Raw genomic sequence first — 19,640 nt, 5'->3', positions numbered from 1 at the left:
ATGGAAGGACGACCGGGCTCTGCCAATTATCCGAAACATATCGTCTGGTTTGCACAATCTGGGTTGTCAAAATGATGTTGACCGATGGCAGAATCACTTGTTTTAACAGTGTTTCTAGACCTACAAGATCGAGAAGGCCGTTTTCTTGGGTGATGTCGGGAAATGATTCTATTTCGTTTAAAATTGGGTCAGGTCGGGGTTCTTTTTTAACAATCGATCTCAAACTTACGTGTCTTTCAACTATTCGTTTACATTATCGAAACTTTAATACCGTGAATAGACCAAGAATAACCCAAGAAAATGGCGAGACGAAAACATATACAAATCACTGTAGTTATGAAAAGGTTATGCATAATTTGCAAATAATCAAACACAGAAATATAAATTTTATCAAAATTACTAATTTCATACATTTTCAAATTTTAATTTCTAGCTTAACTAGATTTTCTTGCAAAATTTCTTAGAAAGCAGAACACAAAATATCCGTTAAACACTTGGAAGTAAGTGATAAAGGCAAAAATCACCAAGTAAAATGCGGTAAAATGAATACATGCTAAGATGGGAAATCAGAAGAAAGGGTTTTGACAAAGGGCAATTTTCATAAAAGTCTATTAAATCCGTAGAACTGCTCTGCTAGTTGGTAAGCGACAGGCCTGTACGAACGGTTTATCAGGGCGTGATCCCAACTTGATATGGTTGTTGTATCTAGCCAAAGAGATTGCACCTTTGCTAGGCATGGCTCATATGGTACAAAAGCAATAATTTATTGTCTTAAGAATAATTAAATTCCTATAAAATGTGAATTATGTTGGGATAGGATGTTTTAGGCTGATGTACAGACGATTAAGGCAGGTAGCAAGCTTATTGGTACCATAAAAACCAGATGCAATTCATTCAGTACGGCAAGTTACATATTTTATGCTATGCTTTGGCATGATAACCATTTGTAATAAACACCGTGTTACAATTAGAAATATGAATATTGACGCGAAGTGGTCAAAAGACGGTTTATAATGGTAAAGGACTGTTTGGGCAAGTCTTGAGGCAGCGTGACGAACTTTCATTGGGTTTACAGGCGGAAATGATGCAATTCACGAACACGCTCTTGTACACTGAACCGCTGAATTCAAACGGAGACACGCTGAAACGCTTCTGGTCTGTCCTTTCTGTTCTGTAGAATAGCACTGAATCATCCACCGGGCAGCTGTTTAAAAAAATTCAAAAAGTGAAAATCATTTTTTCTAAAATGGAAAAATAGCCAATTTACAATGACAAAATTGAATAACAAGGTGTCTGTATACAATGCAATAAAGGCAATGGCAAAAAGAAGCAATTTTGGCTGACGAGCGTATCATCATTCTTTCTAACTGAAGTAACCGTGACAGTACCATAAATATGAGGGGTGCCATTATGGAAATATTGCATGTCTAGAGTATTGTTCAAGACTTCTGCTAGATATGGATGCCTGTCAAAGAAAACTTCAGCTACAATTCCTCTTTAACACTAACGTTAGTTATAAGGGCATATAGAGGCATTCGACTTTCCTCCTAGGGAAAAATGTTGGCTTTCTAGAAAGTGACGTAAGAGATCAGGAAGTATTTTTTCGTGTGACTTGTTTGACATTGTAAAATATCACCAATGTTTGGAGGGAGGGGGAAGAAGCACGTCTGCCGTTTTTAGAATATCCCTTTTCTCTCCACCCTCTCTATGATCTCGTCAAAACAGTCACCATTCATCTCTATATCCTATAATCTGTAATGTGTCAGTTGTTCTCAATGTTGTAGGAAATATACACGTGCTACATTTGTGTAGCAAACAATATAATCGCGATGCTTTACTTGATAAACAGAAGATAATACATTGTATTTTGGCAGCATATATTTTTTCTTGCATCTTTCCAGATCTATTTTTACAACTGTTTTTCACACACCATTTATCGGCGTAAGGAAAGAAAAGCAGAGAAAGAAAACAGTGGTTTACTTGTCTTTGATAAATTCGTATCTCTGACTGCTGTCAGTCGAGAAGAACGGCTTTCCGTAGCAGCTTTCCAGGTATATTGTTAGTGATGAATTGGGCGACTCCATGCCAACTTGAAAGTACATGTCAGACCCTGGGCTCAATCTCGCATTGATCGAGTCCATCTCAGTGTCGTAGCTTGGGTCTGTAAAAAGCTTGAGTCGAACTGAAAATGTTCCAGTAGATATTCCTGCAAGAAAATTGCTCCTTGTACTTAAACTAAACTAAGAAGGTTTTTGAAGCTTGATATGGCCTTTAACGAAATTGACGCAGAAGTGCTCGTGTAGCCACATGCAGAAGGTTATCTGATGGTGGGTAGCAACAATGCTGGTACCAAAACTGAAATATTTCCTTTCTTGCATTCCTGCCCTAGTAGAACAGGGAATTAATTGGCCAAAATAATTTCTTAAACTCAATTTTAAGGAAAAATTTTGCATAATTTTAGGAAAAACCAGACTTTTCCCCTTTGTTTGCTTTAAAGCATTTCTAAGTATTAATGTGTAACTTGATTGTGTACATGATGAGTTTGTGTACTGTTTTCAACCCGGCTCCTCTGTTTCCTTTTCTATTTCTCCGTTGTGTTGAATTAAAAATTTATTGCTCGGCTCCCAGTTTGGCCAAACAATAGATTTTTAATTCAAGGTTGACCGAAACAAAACAAGGCCCGACCCCATGACACCTCTTTTGTCCTCAGCCTTGTCTGCAGGTATTAAACGAATATATATATATATATTTATCATATATTTCATAACATACTTAACACGATGACTGTAAAAAATTAATCATATTTTCATCAGTATCAACTTCACTTAGGATTGTGCTTTAGGTGTTCTTTTTTTGAAATAGTATAAATCCCTGTATAAATAAAAAGCTGTAGCTTTCGGGGGTTTACCCCCTGATCACACCCAACGCCGCATACCAACAACTCGCGCTACGCCACTGGTTCCAGAAGAGCAAACGAGACGAAGGATCTGTTTCTTACAAGGGTTCCAAGACAAGGGATACAAAATGAGTACCTGAAAAATTCACTTGAGTTTTCTTTGTCCTGAAAGTGGTCGGCCGTCTTCTGAATGGAGAAAATACGCATTTAAAAGGCAAACGAAAGGTGGGAAATCGCCTGATGATACCGCCAACGAATGTCGGGTTATTTAGAACAATATTTGAGTACTCAACAGCGCTTCCAAAACTCCTCAAACTAGTGCGACATTCGAAAGGCTTTGTTTCTAGGATAATGTGTGTATCATTCTCTCGTGCACCGCATTTACTGTCTCTCAAACTGAGGTCAGCTGCCTTGATCTTTGGTAAAGACTTCTTTGCAATGGCGACTGAGATCTTTCCCGGCTTGCAAGTGATGCTGCTATCAATGGTGTTTGCATCTGGGAGATAAAAATATACGATTGTTTCAATGAAGCTAGTTGTCTTCTTTGAGCTTTACTCTGAATCTACACACTAACACTACACACAACACTATACTATACTATATAAATGCAAAAATGCATGGTCTTAAAACATTTCTTTAGGCGAGGCAACATCTATTACTTCTCTCATCCTGCAGTGGATTACCAAGAATACTTAGAGCACCTTAGAAGGAATAATGCAATAGATAAAGCAAATTGTAAGTAAGGTACTGAATAGTGATAAAACGGAGAAAAGTAACAAAATAGTAATAATTATGGTGAATTTTATAAGTCATCAACGTATTGGTAAGATAATTGAAATCTTAGAAAGAATACGTTATTCAGACTGACATAAAAAATTTACAAAGAGGCAGTTGTACTCGTAACATTGCTTCAATTTTAAGAAATTAGGAGAATAAGTAGATTATCAACATACGGACTTTTAAATTCAGTTAGTTTGATGGGCTTTATGAGCATGGACTTTCTAATCATTCCAAATAGGGGACAGTCTTGAGAGGGGAACATTGTTGATATTGGTGCTTCTAGATGTAATTCGCCTAGATTTGAAGCACAACGTCTTGACCAGGCGCCAAGCAATCACAGGGACCGCGCACCAGTTTAAATGTGGGAGGGCTGAAAAGGGGGTGACTGGAATTTGTTTTAGGCTATGCCCTCTAGAACGCCGAAAAACGCCTATTTTAGAAAAAACTTGATTATTTCTATTGAAGTTTTATAGTCTGGTTCAGAGAAGATGTCTATAGCTATAAAAATAGATAAAATTAGCTTGGGGATAATAAAACATCAAGCTAGAAAATGAAGAACAAAGGTTTCAAGTCAAGAAGAACTGCTACTACTTAGAAGTATACTATTCAACGTTATGATGGAGCATAGTTAGTGTAAACTTTCCAAAACAAAGTCCAATGCTAGCCCAATGGCAGCGCGGTGCCTGATCAATCAACAACCGAGGTTTGAATACCATGCTTACCGGTAGATCTCCGCTTTCTCTTGTTAGACAGCACGGCTATCTGATTGTGGCAGATCCTCTTTCTACAATGCGCTGAAAGTGAATTTTTGTGGCAGACGGTGAAGTGACACTTGGCATACAACTTGCTTCCCGGTACTCTCCAGCGTTGAAAGTCAAAGTACATCTTGGCTGTCATGTTTGTCTTCATGAGAAGAACATCGTCTCCGATGGCACAGCTTTGAGGGATGAGAGAAAATCAGTATTTTTTGCAAAAATGTCTACCATGAAGAATTTCATCAAACCCTACTCGCTTTAAACTCTGCGTTTTGAAATGCGTGTCTCAAGCAATTGAAGTTAACACAATGAACCTAAGATAATTCTCTGTATTGAAAAAAGCATATTTAGTTATAGAACATTCAACATGAAATCACATTTTGCTGCATATCAAAACATATTATCTCAAAGTATTATTCATTTCTATTCGTTGGCTGTTCTTTCATTCTTTTCTTCCATTCACTAATTTCTATTTCATAATTTCTTACGCTCTTTCAAACTTTTTCTTTCTCGATTTTTCTCATCCTTCCTTGATTTATTTCCTCCTTTTCTTCTTCTTCTATTATTCGGTTTGAGCTTTAGGTTCCATGACTATGAATTTTCAGATTCACCATTTTTTAACTTCTCTTCCTTTTTTTGACATCACTACTGTTCTCTCCCCATTTTTTAGCATACACTAATTTCTCACTTAAGTGAAAGCCCTCCATTCTACTTCGATTGATATTCTATGATTTGCCTCATCTTTCTTGGTAACTTGTTCTTGAGACATTTATCGCCATTTATCGCCATTTATCGCCATTTATCGCCATTTATCCTCATCCATGTTCTAAAAAAGGAACGGCCTACTAACAGGCTAACATTACTCACCCATGCTCAATGAGCATTCTTTTCCTCCTCGAAGATGGGGATGGCTTGATTTTGCAGTGGTCAATCACGAAGAACAGATCTTTGTTATAAGGGGAAACTGATACCTCCAAAACATCTCCTATTTCATTTGCTGCAATATTTAATGGAGTATCGGAGAATATCTCAGTCACTGATGGATCCAGAACGATCTTCCTGTTAAAATGATAGCTTTGGCCTAACCATATGCTCACAAAGCGTTCATGGTGGGCAATCTTGTAAGATCGGCCAGCCGAACTTGATACTTTGCTCTCTGTATATTTACACTTTACGGGGATTGAAAAACCACGCCCGCTACCCGCAAGATAATAAACAGTGTTGCTTATTTCGACGATCGAGCCACTTGTCTTTGCAAAAGTGCCACATTTTCCTCGTTTAATGTTGAAAGAGAAATGTGTCTCATTAACGCTTGCTATGCAGTTTGGGTCTTCTAAATGAATGTTTCCTTGGGCTGCGTTGCGGAGCAGAGACCTGTCTATAGCAACCTCGATTGACTGAAAGCTGCATTTTTTAGAAAAACCTGCAATATTAATTTAGAACAGTTAAATATTGAAAATTGAAAATATTTTTATTTACAAATAAAATCATTCAAAGAAATAAATTTGATTTATCCATATATCTTGTTCTTCAAAAGAAACTATCGAAAATATCTTTGAAACACAAAGGGACCCGGATCTATGCAGGCACCATGATAAAGGCAACTAAAACAATGAAGTGTGTCTTATGCAGCCACCGAAGAGAACAATAAGTTGCTTTCACTTCGTATTAGATCGAGTGCCTAGCAAATAAAGGCTTAAAGCAGCTTTCAAGAATAGTTATAGTCTATACCCATTTAATAGGCAATATTTGAAATAGAAAGGAGGTCCCAAATATTTATGCCAGATACATACCACCAGATATCTTTCTGGTTCGCGATCTTTTTCGCCTAAAGGTTTTTGCTGAGCATCCCCTGGCACAGGAAGATTCCTTGTCTTCAGCATCACAAATAGAAACGTCACAGTGGATGAAAAACATGGCGTCCTTGATTCCGACAAATGTAAAAGATTTCATACTGAATCTATAGCTGTAACTTGGCGAAGAATAGACTTGAATTGTTTCATCAAGAATGCACCTTTAATAAGAGAAGGGAGAATAAAACATTTAGAAGAAGAATTAAGCGAGGATCTCAATTTTTAAGCGAGGATCTCAATTTTTAAGCTCGATTCAAAGCTGCCCCGCAAGTATAAACTTTGGGTGCTATTGTAGTTAAGATTACGGACCTGTTTCAGAAAAGTTTAAAAACATTCGCTGGCCAAACAGGCTAATGTACATACATTAATTCATATATATATAGGGCATTAGCGTTGATTTTTGAGAAGCAAAAAGATAAGACAAAGTCGGGTAGGTATTTGGGAAGTTTTTTTGTTTAATTTTGAAACTCTTTTAAATTGACACACAAAAAGGCGAGTGGCAGATAAGCAACTCAGCATACGGTGAAGTTCCGCAAAGAACAACCTTCAAGAACCTACAGATTTCCTTTCTCTGAATAAGCACATTGCCTTTTTAAGCCGATAAGAATTACATTATAACGGGCATTGTCGCTTGAACCTTTTACTGTCAGGCGACACCCCTATAACCTACCAAATTCACCATCAAATGTTACTGCTAGATAAGAACTTTCTTAAAGGCCCATTGATTACGAGGCAATTTCAATAGGCATAGTTAAAACCACTACTCAAGAACAATCTGAATTTTGAAATGCAAATTTCTTAAAGCTTCGATGCTTTTAAAGCTACGATGGAAGGTAGATAAGACAGTGCCTACCCATCTTTTATGAAAAGATATTGGATCTTATCAAGTCGATCAGCAGTTGGCGTTGCATAACATCTTTCTGGATAAATAGTTAAGAAACTGTCCTTTGTGTTCAATTTTAAGTCGTAAAAAATATCAATCGTGAGCTCCGGCGTCTCTAAAATTCCTGTAAAAAACAAAAATTAAAAATGCTTTTAATGCTAGCAACTGTAGAAATCTGTCTTGTGATAGGAAACACTGACAAACTAGATGCTTTTAAACAACGAGTTATTTATGTTTTATGTGAAAAAAATTTTGCATTTGTGAGATCTTGCATTCAGGAAACGTAAATCACACAAACCTTCTATAAGCATAAATACGTTATCATTTAGAACGCATAGCTTCGTCACTATTCAGGTAAGAAACACCAGACAACCCTACGCTGCAAAGTATACTACGAACGGTTTCCTAACAGTGAATAACTATTCTCTTCGATGCCATTAAATCAGATGTCAAGATCATCAGGGACGCAGGAACTACCAAGGAGCAATGAGGCAGGCTTCAGTAAAAGGGCATCTCAACAATAATACCCCGCTTCTACTCAATTTTTCTTAACCGTTATTATTTTATTATTTTTGTAGGTATCTTAAAAATTGGCATAAGGGATTTCTAAAGCAAAAGATTAACAAAATCTGGTCTTTAATAAGGCTCTTCAGCCAGAATTTTATATGAATCACTCTGATAAATACACAGGGCCGATGTCAAAGGCACTTTTATGAAAACTATACTTTGACCCCCTTGTCTCTCCTATCAACGGGCACCAAGGGATGCTGCCCCTGCGTCTTCTTCTCCCTTTGTCAGAGATTAAACCTCTTTCTCTCAGTGGCGTCGCCACGGGGTGGAAAGCATGAAAAATACCAAAAAAAGGATTTTCTAAGAATATGAGGGTGTGGCTGAGAGAATACGTTTTTGCCCACCCCAGTTTTTTCAAGCTGGCGACGCCACTGCTTTCTCTCTCAAGAAAATCTAAATTTAAAAAGTTTGCAGAATCTTCGACTGACTTACGCCCAATTTCGTTCGAGAACTTCTCATCAGTGTATGCTTTGAGCTGCACGTCATATTCCCCATTCCTTTTCAGCGGCTTGCATACAAATGCTTCGGTTCGCTTTACTTTGAACCCTTTCGATTTCACCGTGACTCTTGCGAATTCACCGCTTTTGACTGGTGGGCCAATTCCAATTAACATTGGACATGACAAGACACGTGACCTCATTCTTATCCCAGAAGACTTTGCTCGCATTCTACCAAAGATGCCGTTCTTAATTTTCGGTCCAAGTACAACGATGTGTTCGCAGTTAATATACTTAGCAACAGCACGAGTCATTCTCGGCTTCGGCCAAACGAAGAAGGAATGCACGCAGGTGAACTTGATGCTCACAACAGGGCACCTAGGATCGAATTCATCGGTGTCCGGAAAGCCAGTCATTAGTGTGTTGCTGTACACTAGGCCATTCCATTGCACTTTCCTTGAGATTCCGCATGCTCGATAGCTTGTTGAAGCAATAAAGTGGGTTTCATTTTCACCAGCTAGAAGAAAGATATTTTTTTGAAGATAGGGCAAGATTGACTGAAGTTCCTTCCATATTGGTCAACAAAAAGGAGCTGTCTTTGAGATGACACATAAGAATTTAAAACTCTTAGAAACCCTTGAGAATATGAAAATACGATTAAATGGTTAAGCTAATCAAAACGTAAAAGCGAAAAAAGAAACAATACGGAGTAAGCGTTGAATTTGCTTTGTGGGTCACCCTGTGTAAAGCGCCTACGCAATGACCTTCTTGCTTTTCTGTATAAAGTAGTATTTTTAGTAAGTCATCGGCTAGAATTAACGCGAATGAACTAACCATCTTAACGAAACATTGCACATCATGTATTTTGTTCACGAATAATCACAGTCTAGAGTGTAGCGGATTGGATTTATATCATCATATTCTGGTAATCTTTCAGTCATTATAGCTGGATCTACTATTTACAAGGACGTGTATCCTTACAAAGATTCTCAGACAACTTCCCAATAGCAAGCTTAAAAACATCAACTTCCACTTCAGCGTCATTCTGAATAATGAAACTACATAAAACGTCTCAAAACGATTAATGTTCTTTTTATGGTCTGTCGATACTTTTGTCTTTTAATCAGAGAAATAAACTAAAAAGAGTCTTTATCAGACAAATTCTCAAGATCCACAAAACCAGGGAAAATATTTTGGCTACAGATTTGACTTATTTCCAAGACTAAGAACAACATGTAAAGTAATCTTAAGAAGGCCCTCTGTAAACCAGGCAAGGACTGGTCATAAACAATATTTCGAAAAACAAGCTCACAACCTCAATAAAAAATGCCAACAAGTTTGACTTCCTGAAGACAAAATCTTAAAGGACTCAAATTCTTATCCTATGATTGAAATTATGCAGAGGTGGCGCCAGAAATCTTCCGACAGAGGGGTTTAAGCTCCCGACAAAGGGGCTAAAATGACTAAAATATGCAATTTTTGTATGTCACTTTGTCAAATTTGCTCCGACAATAGCCCAAAACTTCCTCCGATAGGGGGGCTAGATGCTTCTGACGGAGGGGCTATAGCCCCCCTAGCCCTCCCCTGGCGCCACCACTGAAATTAGGATTGTTTTTCGATTCATATGATTACAATAATCATTACTGGCATATGTTGCTTTTCCTTGATTGAACAACAGTCACCATTACGGTAAAAGATGATAGGAAACCAAAGCGTTCATTTTATCTACTTACCAATACAAGCTGGATCCAAGAAATGGAGTTTTTCTGATGATTGGATTCTCCGGAGGCGGGCTTTTTCAATGATAACTTTTACTCCTTTTTGGTAGCATTCAACTACAACATCATTTGGTTCAATGCCAGCTACTTCTTTGGTCGCTACTGGTGGAGCACCAAATTGGGCTAAAATGAAAAATATTCTTATATCTTTATTCGAAATATTAACGCATCAAAACATACGAAAATGCGTGGCTCTGGTAAGGCGACGGAAGAACCCCCCCCCCCCCCCCCCCCTTCAAATATTTTTACATCACTAGATGATTTTTAGGTGATTTCAACCTTCAATGCCTATAAAGACTGTATAGAGAAATTTACAATAGCTTTAAGCTCATGACTAACAAATATCTTTACTGCAAAGTTTCAGAAAAATTTTTGGCTGCTGTGGCCTCTTACAAAGGAGCGGGCGTAGTCTGCGTGAAATTGAGTCTGCACGCAAGCTGAGTCGGTGTCACTAGTGGCTAGAAGTTACAGTCTCAAAGGTTTGCAGTCCCTAAATGGTTTGATCATTACGATTTCATATTATGGTTAAACTTAATCATACCAATGAAAAATCTACTAGACTGGATTATACAAAAAAGAAATTGTTTCTTCAAAATCTCCTTTTGCAATGTAACTAACTTTCTCAAGAAAGCAAGAGATCCTTATTCTGCTAAAAAAAATTCTTGCAATCGAACAATATCGATGGCTACGACTGTGATGATGATTAAAGTGGCGATAAAAATGTGGTGCTGTACCACAAGGTCGAGAAGCTAGCTGTATTTTGGCCAATTGATTCGTTTATGACGCAATTTTTATTTATCGCATACTTACAATTTTGGCTTGTATTTCTACTTTTTTGCCAAATTGCGTGCGATGCTACAATTCACTGCCAAAATGAAATGAAATTTTTCACTTTACGTTGCTCCACTCCTGTGAATTCGAACCCCACTAGCATTTAGGTAGGGGAAAGCTATTTTTCCAATGAAAGAGAAAGCATTAACTTTTCTTGAAAAGTCTCTTCGTCCGGAATTGTAGCCCCCTCTGTGAATGCATCATCGTAGAAGATACTGTCTTTCAAAATATCTCCCAAAACTCTATTCCGAGAAGTTCGTGCAAAGAAAAGAGATTAGCATGCAAAGATACCTATTTCCTCTGCGTCGGGGTGTATTAGTCTACATACAAATACCCTTTAGGGCATATCTCCAGAGGCAAAGTTGTCATGGGATGAATGAAATCCCAAAAAGTACAATGAAATGTCTTTGGGGGCTAGTATGCAGCTACATCTTCCGTGGTTTTTTGAGTGACATTTAAAGACCAAAAATCGCCTCACGAAAATAACAGACACGCCTTATAAACCCATCCTGATATGTGGGCGAATCTGCGCCAAATCTAGAAAATGCAGCTCTTCTTACATTGATGTCAGAGCATCGTATACCGTTTATAAAATAAATAAACCCTTACAGCAGGGGTTCTTAATTATTTTAAGTGCCGGGCCAGAAAAACATATAGATTTTCTTCAGGGGCCAGTTGGTTTTCAACTTTTACATACTTTGTGTTAAAGGGCTGCTCAAAATGAAACTCGGATCTCATTTTTACCAGGCTAAGTTAGTGATAAGATAGACAGGCCTTTTATTTCGTGCCTGCCTATCTTGTGTACCTTCGCATAAACCCAAAAAACAGTTTAGACAAAGGTTTGTAACTTTATGTTTCTTGTACCATGCTGAGTCAGAAGATCGTTCCATGCTATTTTTAGGCTAGAACGTTAATCTTAGCTAGTCTCTTGTTGGGTCGATTTGAAGCGCCTGCCGTCAGGTCAAGGGACTGCATAGCGTATTTTAAAGAAAGGCCAAAATCTTATGTTTGTGGGTATATTAAATCAAGGCCGCCACCTTGGTTGGTGGCAAGAAAAATTTTAAATTGTATTGATCTAGGCATGGCCAGAAACTACACCTCAAATAGATTTTAACAGGAGAAAATTCAAGGCAATATTCTTAACGTTTTCATAACTAGGTCCCATAGTTTTATTTGTTGACATGAAAAAGGAAAAATCTTGCAAGGTTTTAGAATAATCTTAGCATAACAGCGTGTAAGATGGAGAAAAGAAATAAATTAAAAAACAGTTAATTAAACGCTATAAAACGATCAATCGATTGAATAAAGTATTTCCTATTTCGGTACTCCTTTTCGGATCAATAACTGTCCACAGAACGCATTTAAAATTTACTACAGAGATAAAGAAAAATATCAGAGCGGAAAAAAAACCAAAGATAAATAGAATTCCAAATTTTGAAAATGTTGACAAAAAATATTTTCGAGGTAAGAAGCATTCGGCGGGCCGGATGAAATTTTGCTGCGGGCGGGAGTTGGCCCGCGGGCCGGACCGCAAGTGTAAATTTCTTAGAGATGGACGGATTTGAGGTGGAGTCAGACAGCCTTCATACATATTCACAGATAAATTGGATACAAAATTAGCTTTACTTGAGGAACATTAGGGTCTTAGAGACAACTTTCACGATAGCTACCTTTGGAGAAAGTATGTGGCATTGGAAAGGAATTCATATATCAGTTTTTGAGTAATTTTCACTAACATATTTCTCCGCAACTGATCGCACATAAATTCTTTAGAAGTTATATATTTTCACAATATCCCCAAAGATGAAAATGTTAAAACAGACTTCATAATTCATAGCCTGTTTTAAAATACTCAGTAAATTAAGGATGGTTCAATTTCAAGTTGTATTTTGTTATAATCTACCGGACCTATCTCCCCCACGATTGCTCTTTGCGCATTGCAAATTGAATTTCCTGTACAGCCTCGATTGTGACCAAATGGGATATGCGGTTTGAAAAGTCTTGCGATGGTTCTCCAGGGAATTATTTCCACGTTATTAACTCCTAGCTATTATCTTCTAGTGGTTTTTTTAGGGAGTAGTTGAATCGGAAATTTAGCTGACCGCTGAAAGTTGGTTTAAAAATGAAGAGGAAAGTGGGCATGAGGGCAAAGTGGGCATGAGAGCAAAGTGGGCATGAGGGCAAAGTGGGTAAGGCAGTTGCGGATCTGATAAAATTATCTTTTACAAAGAGATCAAAGAGAACTTTTATTATTTTGCACAGAATTACCAGTCTTATGGACAGTCCTGAAACCGTTCACGGCTACGCATAGATTTTAAATTAATTTAGCTTATACATAATCTTTAAAATAGCTAAAGTTTAGTTTATCTTTATTGAACAGCGTTTGACCGATGCTAAAAACATTTTGCAGCTTTAGCTATGTAGATGCAACAATAAGCATGAAGACGTCATATCATTTAGAAATTAAAACATGTTAAAAAATTGTGAAGCCTTTTCTCAAATATCTTAAAACATTTCAAGCCTTGACCATTTCGAAAGTTCTTGTAACAAATACGCGCAGTGAGTGGACCTTACCCAGTCTGCGTACAGAATCGACTGGTTTTCCCAGAGATGAATTTAGTTGAATGGACAATTTTGGATTGCTTTCCCAGAAACAAGGGCTTAAAAATTAGACTTGATAACAATTACATGCTCTACATGTCTTGTTTTCAATAATCAAACTTATTTTTTTCATTATGATACCAAATATATTCGCTCATTATATTGTCGTTTTTGGATGAGGTACCACACGCAAATTACACATTTAATTTCATATTATTTAAAGTCAACGATATACGACCTGAGCCCCAGTTATCTAGCTCCCCCTTGATCCAATCAATCTTATTGAAAACGAGTTCGCTTGATGAATCAAATAGATTTTTAGAATTGGAATAAGGGATCGATCGATTACTTGCGTTTATTTTGGCTCATCGCAGGTTTGACCAACTTAAGTCACCGGACTCGTTTTTTATTATAGATAACGTGCGGGATTTCGGCTCTTGAATGTTTAATTTTTCAAATTTTGGTCCGGTTCCATCCAAACTTTCATCCGGGCTTGCGGTTTCCGGTAACAAACGGGTTCGGTTCCAGTATTTCATTTCTCGTAGAAAATTTCTTATAACACATGAGTGTAAACCATCCTCTTTAATTCATGTTGAGCCGACTTTGAGGAATGGGGGAAGTGGTGGAATTTATTTGGGGGGCGAGCCCCTAGGCGACTAGGGCGGTCTTCTACCCTGCTTGGTGCCAGAGTCTCTAAAATTTAGTCTCAGCCCAAATCCAATCACAGATATATTTATTTCAGCGACTCATTCTTCGTCACTGCATCGGTCTGTAATACCATATCCGCCAGGGCAGGGACGGATTTAGCGGGGGGATGTAGGGGGTGCGACACCCCACAATTTTTCTGTGTCATTCGCTAAATTCTCCTTTCATTCGATAAGAATCATTTGTTGGTAATTCGTAGTAACAAAATAACGCCAAGATTTTCTTTGATTTACCTTCTTATCTTCTTTACCTAAAAGTTAAAAACCTAATTTTGAAAATGAGCCTTTCAATCATTTTCGCGGGACCTGAAGGATGTGGCACCGAAATCTAATTACACCCCTCCCCCCATCAATAAATTCGTCCCTGATTGTACCCTGTTTCTTGAAGCACTGGTACCCATTGCAGTGGCCTTCACATCAGAAAAAGAGTCACCTCTTCACACGGACCAATACACTAGACAATTGTTTTAGGATTTACGAGAGTCCCTTTGGAGACCAATGTGTTGTCGGAATCAAATTTCTCAAACAGACGGACGTTTCCAGCTGAGAGAATGATTTAATTCATTCCGAAACAAATCGAAAACCAGGTCAAATGCTGTTCCACTGCTGGCAAATACGACAAAATCAAGAGAGAATTTCGTTGTGTCTGTAATACCCTTACATTGAAATCTGCTTATAAGCCGAACTTTTGGATTTTCCGCCAAGTTCGAAGATGTAAATATTCATAACTATTTTAAATATTTGAGTTATTTCCGTTGAAAGTACGAAGCGATATGAAAATTCCTAATTTTTGACGAAAACTCTAAATCGTATATTAAAGAGTTTCTCCAATGTGAGGAGATGTCACTCTTAAATAAATATAGAGACAATAAAAATACAAACAAAGAACTCGCAAAATCAGATCAGTACCTCAGTCATGGTTGAATAAGGGAGAATTAAAACTTACCAGAAGACCGTTCTGAAATCCAGGCAACGACCATAAACAGTTGTATTACGAAAATCAAATTTTTCATCTTGTCTTCGGTTTTTGCTTGTTTCCCAATTGAGTTGTCAGCGACAAATGCCCTTAGGTTTGTTGCGTGTCTATAAAAGTTCCTCCAGCTTCCATATGACAACCGCTTGAGAGAATTCTTCCTTGGCTTTTCTTGAAGCAAGAATTTGCCTTACCGGAATAGTCCAAGCAACAACTTTTGGGGTCCCTCTGATCAACTGACTTACATTCACCGAGGCCTTGATACCCCTGGTGTTTGGAGTATGATTCACACACGTGTCACTGAAAAGAATAATCTCTTTTGTTTTGCGGAGGAGCCAATGAATCTAAACCACAAAGGGTATAAAAAGACCTGTATTACCGAACTCGTTGAACTTCTGATTTGCAATCGAAGAAGCACAGTTACAAAGAATCTTTATACTCCTTCTATGTCCTTTTACTTGTAACAAAGTGAAATCAAAGATTTCTTAAATGTTTTGTCACGAATTTAAAATCATTTCTCTTTCGGAAATCCTCTTTTTTGCACCGTGTGCAAACAAGTTTACTCTTGACTGCAAACAAAACACATCATGAATCAATAACGTTTCCTTTTACAAGAATCAATAAATGGGTGTTACTGCCATGGGAATGCAGTTCTTGGAGGCAAGGAGTTCAAACCAACGCGCCAAAAACTTGGAGCTTGCAAGAGCCCCAACAACAACTCCCTCTCAAATTTGGAAGGGAAGGTAGCACTTTAATATTTTTGGTTTTGAATAGGCCTCAGCATAGACAAGGGCAAAAAACAAACAATTTTCCATTTCAGTTTTCGAAAACAAGCAAGTACTCAAGAAGCCAATAAAACCAAACTATGACACACAAGATACTAACAGAAAAAACTTAATATTTTCAGAATACTCTGAAATCGTAAAAAATCATTGTAAGAAAAGATCAAACAGCCAAAAAAGAAATATCTTCACAATGGGCTGTTTAAAAGCTGTTCAAGAACGATGCCAGCATAAAATCATCTAGGCGGTCATTCCAAGAATCTCCGCAAAGACGCTGCCCAATTTATTGGCTTTTCTTTGGTGACCTAGAAGGTACTGAATGTACAGCCACTTAATAAAAACCGGTTACTTTTGTAAATTTGCATAAAGCAGAAGGAACTTTTTGACTTGCTAAATTGGTTATTCTACTACCCTGGTACCAGAGCCTCATAAGTTCGGGGTGCCCCCGCTTCTCTGCTTGGTTTTCCATTTACGCTCTCGAAATTTTGTGGCTCTGGTACCCAGGGTGCAATTTTACATCACCACAATAAACATTGGTTACCCATACATCATGTGTGAGATTACAGTCTTTTCTTATAAGAACCAGTAAATTTAAGTTCGGCTGACTGTTTTTAATTTTTCCGAAAATCTGAGGCAGGATTGTTCTTAATTTATTCTTAATTTAATAGGCTGTCAGCAGTGCGAGTGCTAGCTTTTTCGCTCTAGGGTGGTGTTCAGGCCTCATTTGCCAACAAAGTGAGTGAGACAGCTTTACTTTGCTGCCAAATTTGAATCGAGGGGCAAATAACTCCAAGAAAATCTCGTACACCTTTTGTGAAAATCATATTGTTTTATCTGAAAATCTCTGGAAATCCTTTTGTTTTAGGTAAAATCTCGTACGCTGTTTTCAAGAGTGAATTGCCCCTTGCTTTGAATATTCACCGAAAAAGCACCCACACATCGCTAAAAATCCTCGATTTTGAGAAAAAACGTTGTTCAAAATAGCATTTTGCAGAAGCTCAGCCTGTTCTTAATATTTGACCAATATTAAGGCTCGTGTTCTTATAAAATTGTTCTTATAAAAATAAGTGTAGTTAAAGGTATTGAGTCATGATAAAATGGATTGGGGGTATACCCTGAGTGCCAAAATCCGCTGAGTCATGATTTTCATGACTACGATGCTATTGGTTGACCTGAACTGGTCACATGAACCTAACTCGTACTGATTGACAAAACAATTTTCATCAATAGCAGGTTATCAACGACGGATGCAAATATCACATGAAACAGCAGCGATCACGCCGAAACCAAATGACCCCCATAGAGAAGTCCTATTTACCATATCAAAAGTTGTTGTTATGCTCAGAAATTGGGTAAATTAACGAGGAATACCTCGTGATGTATTTATATCAACAAAAAACGGCAGTTTGATACCAACTTTTTTAAAAGGAACTTACTTCAAGGCCTAGTTCCAAAAATTCTTTTTTCGTAAACCACAAATCATCAAATTGTAGTACCAATAGTCAGGGCCGCCGGAGCCAGGGGGGCCACGGGGGCACTGGCCCCCCCTGTTTGCAAAAAGTATAAAAAGTGCCCCTTTTTGATAAATAAATTGCATGTATTTTTTCAATGGCAGCAGATATTCTGCCTTAAGAAACTAAGTAAAATAACGTAACTCTGGGCGTTGTTGGAGGACCATTCACTGAATTTCCTTGAATTTTTACTTGGTCTTGATGCAAAAAAAACTCAAGCTCCTGTGATGAATAATATCAACTGCAAAGGAGCCTGCCATTTTTGCGAGAAAATATCCGTAGTATGTCTTCAGCAACAAACGCATTAGTGAAAGGTCCGCATCAAGTCCCCGTCGGGCACAGTCAGTTGGTCCAATGTATATCGTGTGTGTTCATGAAGGTAGAAACTGGACCCCTATCTCTGATTCTGGGTTAAGTAAAATGTACCCTATTCTGCGAATTTGCCAAAAATTGTGAAACTCTTTTCACTGAGATCCTTCAAGCTTAAGCAGGAATTGTTTATACCAATTCATGTTAGAACCATTCCTCTTCTTAAACTTATGTCTAGGCAAGTTAAAAGGCAGAGTTCACTAAATTCGATTTTAACAACAATCCCTTATGGTTCTTAATGTATATTAACAAAAAACCAAACAGCTGTAAAACTTTAACTGCAACATATTGCTTACTTCACAACATCATGTTAGATGTTAGACATGAAAAAGTTGTGTCCCTGCAATGAGTACATGCTAGCAGTAAAGGGTTTTTAAACAAAGACCTAAATTTCTTATCTAGGATTAGAACAACATTAGAACATTAGAACAAGACTTGATGCTAAATTTATTGTACTTCAATATAATTCCTGCCCCTTTGTGTTTTCTCTGACTGATTAAAAAAGCAATCCTATTTTCAAGATTCTATGTCCCAGAATTCTCGTTTTCAGACCACCCTTTCTCAGTGTTTTTCGGAACTCACATGTAATACGTTTGATCAACTGTCTGAGCCCGCCGGGATCAAGTCTAAGGAGAGTTGAAAACTTGTTTCGTTCATAAGACTGATGAGATGAACTTAATCAATGTTGCAAATAGAATTTTCTATGGCAGTGAAAAATGTGTCCGCACCTTCAGCCGATTGCGTAAAGATTATTTAAACATAAAAATTTGTAGCTTTTAAAGAATATTTCGTGGAGGCGAACAAATTTATGTGTTTAAGTGGCGATTGGAAGGCGCGAATAACAAGGGGGACTAAATTGTATATTAAAGTAAGTAAATCAAAATCATTATTGGAATGGGCTTTCGATAATCATAGAGACTGAAACTTTGCTTTGAAAGAAAGAGGGACTGGAATTGGCTTTGAAGTATAACTAAGAGTTCGAAAATTTCATTCAGTTCATAATTTGGATTGGATTCGTTGGTATATGTTGAGTATAATGCGCTTGCCACAAGTATGAAAGAAGGATGTGTGCCTGCTTCTTACCCGGGGTCAAATTCACCTACAATGCAAATTATAAGGAAAACAAGTACAGCTTATTGTAATAGCGGTATATATCATAGATGGAAGAATTATTTACACTATCAAAAAACCTGGAAAGCCATGAGATGGGAAGCTATACAAATAATTATGATCAAGAGTGAGTGGTCACTAATTGGAGTAAATAGCCATGTCTGCTTTCAGCGAAGATAGTTCTCACTATGTCCAGCATGTGTCATTATTTTTATAAATTTCTAAATTACCATGAAATCTGTACCATTTTTGGCACTTATTAACGTTTCGGAAAAAAATACATTCTTGCCCTTTTTATTCGTTTTGGCCCCCCCTGTTCAAACCTGCGTCCGTCGGCCCTGATAGTTCCTTAATTTTGTTCCTTAATTTCACTGCAGCACATCAAGTGCCATGGAAATAGTACAGAAACAGGAAAAACATAAAAATTTGAACTTTGCCTTTACTTGTGGCTAGAACTCAGGAGCAAAGACACAAAAAAGGCTATGTATAGTGAAAACTCACTTTCGGTGTTTTGACAATAAGCCTTAACATTGATGCTTGCAGTTATAAAAATTTGTCAAATTGAAAAGTTTCTTGGGATTTCGTTTTTAGTTGAATAAGTTCTTTGAATATTTCGGCTTTCTACATGTAGGTTCCTTATAAAGTGGTTCCTTATAAAAAAGCGTGTAGTCCATAGAAAAAGTTCATTGTGTTCAGGGCCGCGGAGAGGATTTATGGGCCCCGGGCCAGGACGAAAAATTAAAATCAATAAAAGCCCAAGGCGGACTCTTCATGGGTTTACGCGGAACGCTCCCCCAACAAAGTTTG

The 19,640-nt window shown here is 37.6% G+C and overlaps 1 protein-coding gene across 1 annotated transcript; it reads right to left on the bottom strand.

The window, feature by feature from the left end:
• Nucleotides 1–310: 310 nt before the first annotated feature.
• Nucleotides 311–15,520, bottom strand: LOC135682448 (uncharacterized). Its single transcript, XM_065197341.2, has 10 exons — nucleotides 15,035–15,520; nucleotides 9,908–10,075; nucleotides 8,170–8,691; nucleotides 7,138–7,291; nucleotides 6,225–6,445; nucleotides 5,299–5,854; nucleotides 4,399–4,613; nucleotides 3,033–3,392; nucleotides 1,981–2,206; nucleotides 311–1,204 (listed from the first exon to the last, which is right to left on the bottom strand). The coding sequence occupies exons 1-10, from the start codon at nucleotides 15,099–15,101 to the stop codon at nucleotides 1,009–1,011; spliced, it is 2,685 nt and encodes an 894-aa protein (XP_065053413.1). The 5' UTR covers nucleotides 15,102–15,520; the 3' UTR covers nucleotides 311–1,008.
• Between the last annotated feature and the right edge of the window lie 4,120 nt (nucleotides 15,521–19,640).

The sequence above is a fragment of the Rhopilema esculentum genome, chromosome 16 (assembly GCF_057945365.1).
Source record: "Rhopilema esculentum isolate cy_ngs chromosome 16, ASM5794536v1, whole genome shotgun sequence".
Lineage (NCBI taxonomy): Eukaryota > Metazoa > Cnidaria > Scyphozoa > Rhizostomeae > Rhizostomatidae > Rhopilema > Rhopilema esculentum.
This window is presented reverse-complemented; position numbering and strand designations above follow the sequence as displayed.

Excerpts from the sequence above, each read along its gene's own strand:
- LOC135682448 (XM_065197341.2), bottom strand. The coding sequence starts at position 15,101 with ATGAAAAATTTGATTTTCGTAATACAACTGTTTATGGTCGTTGCCTGG. Across the intron at positions 4,614-5,298 it reads AGAATGCTCATTGAGCATGG|CTGTGCCATCGGAGACGATG; the intron begins GTGAGTAATGTT and ends CATCCCTCAAAG. Across the intron at positions 2,207-3,032 it reads AACTCAAGTGAATTTTTCAG|GAATATCTACTGGAACATTT; the intron begins GTACTCATTTTG and ends ATTTTCTTGCAG.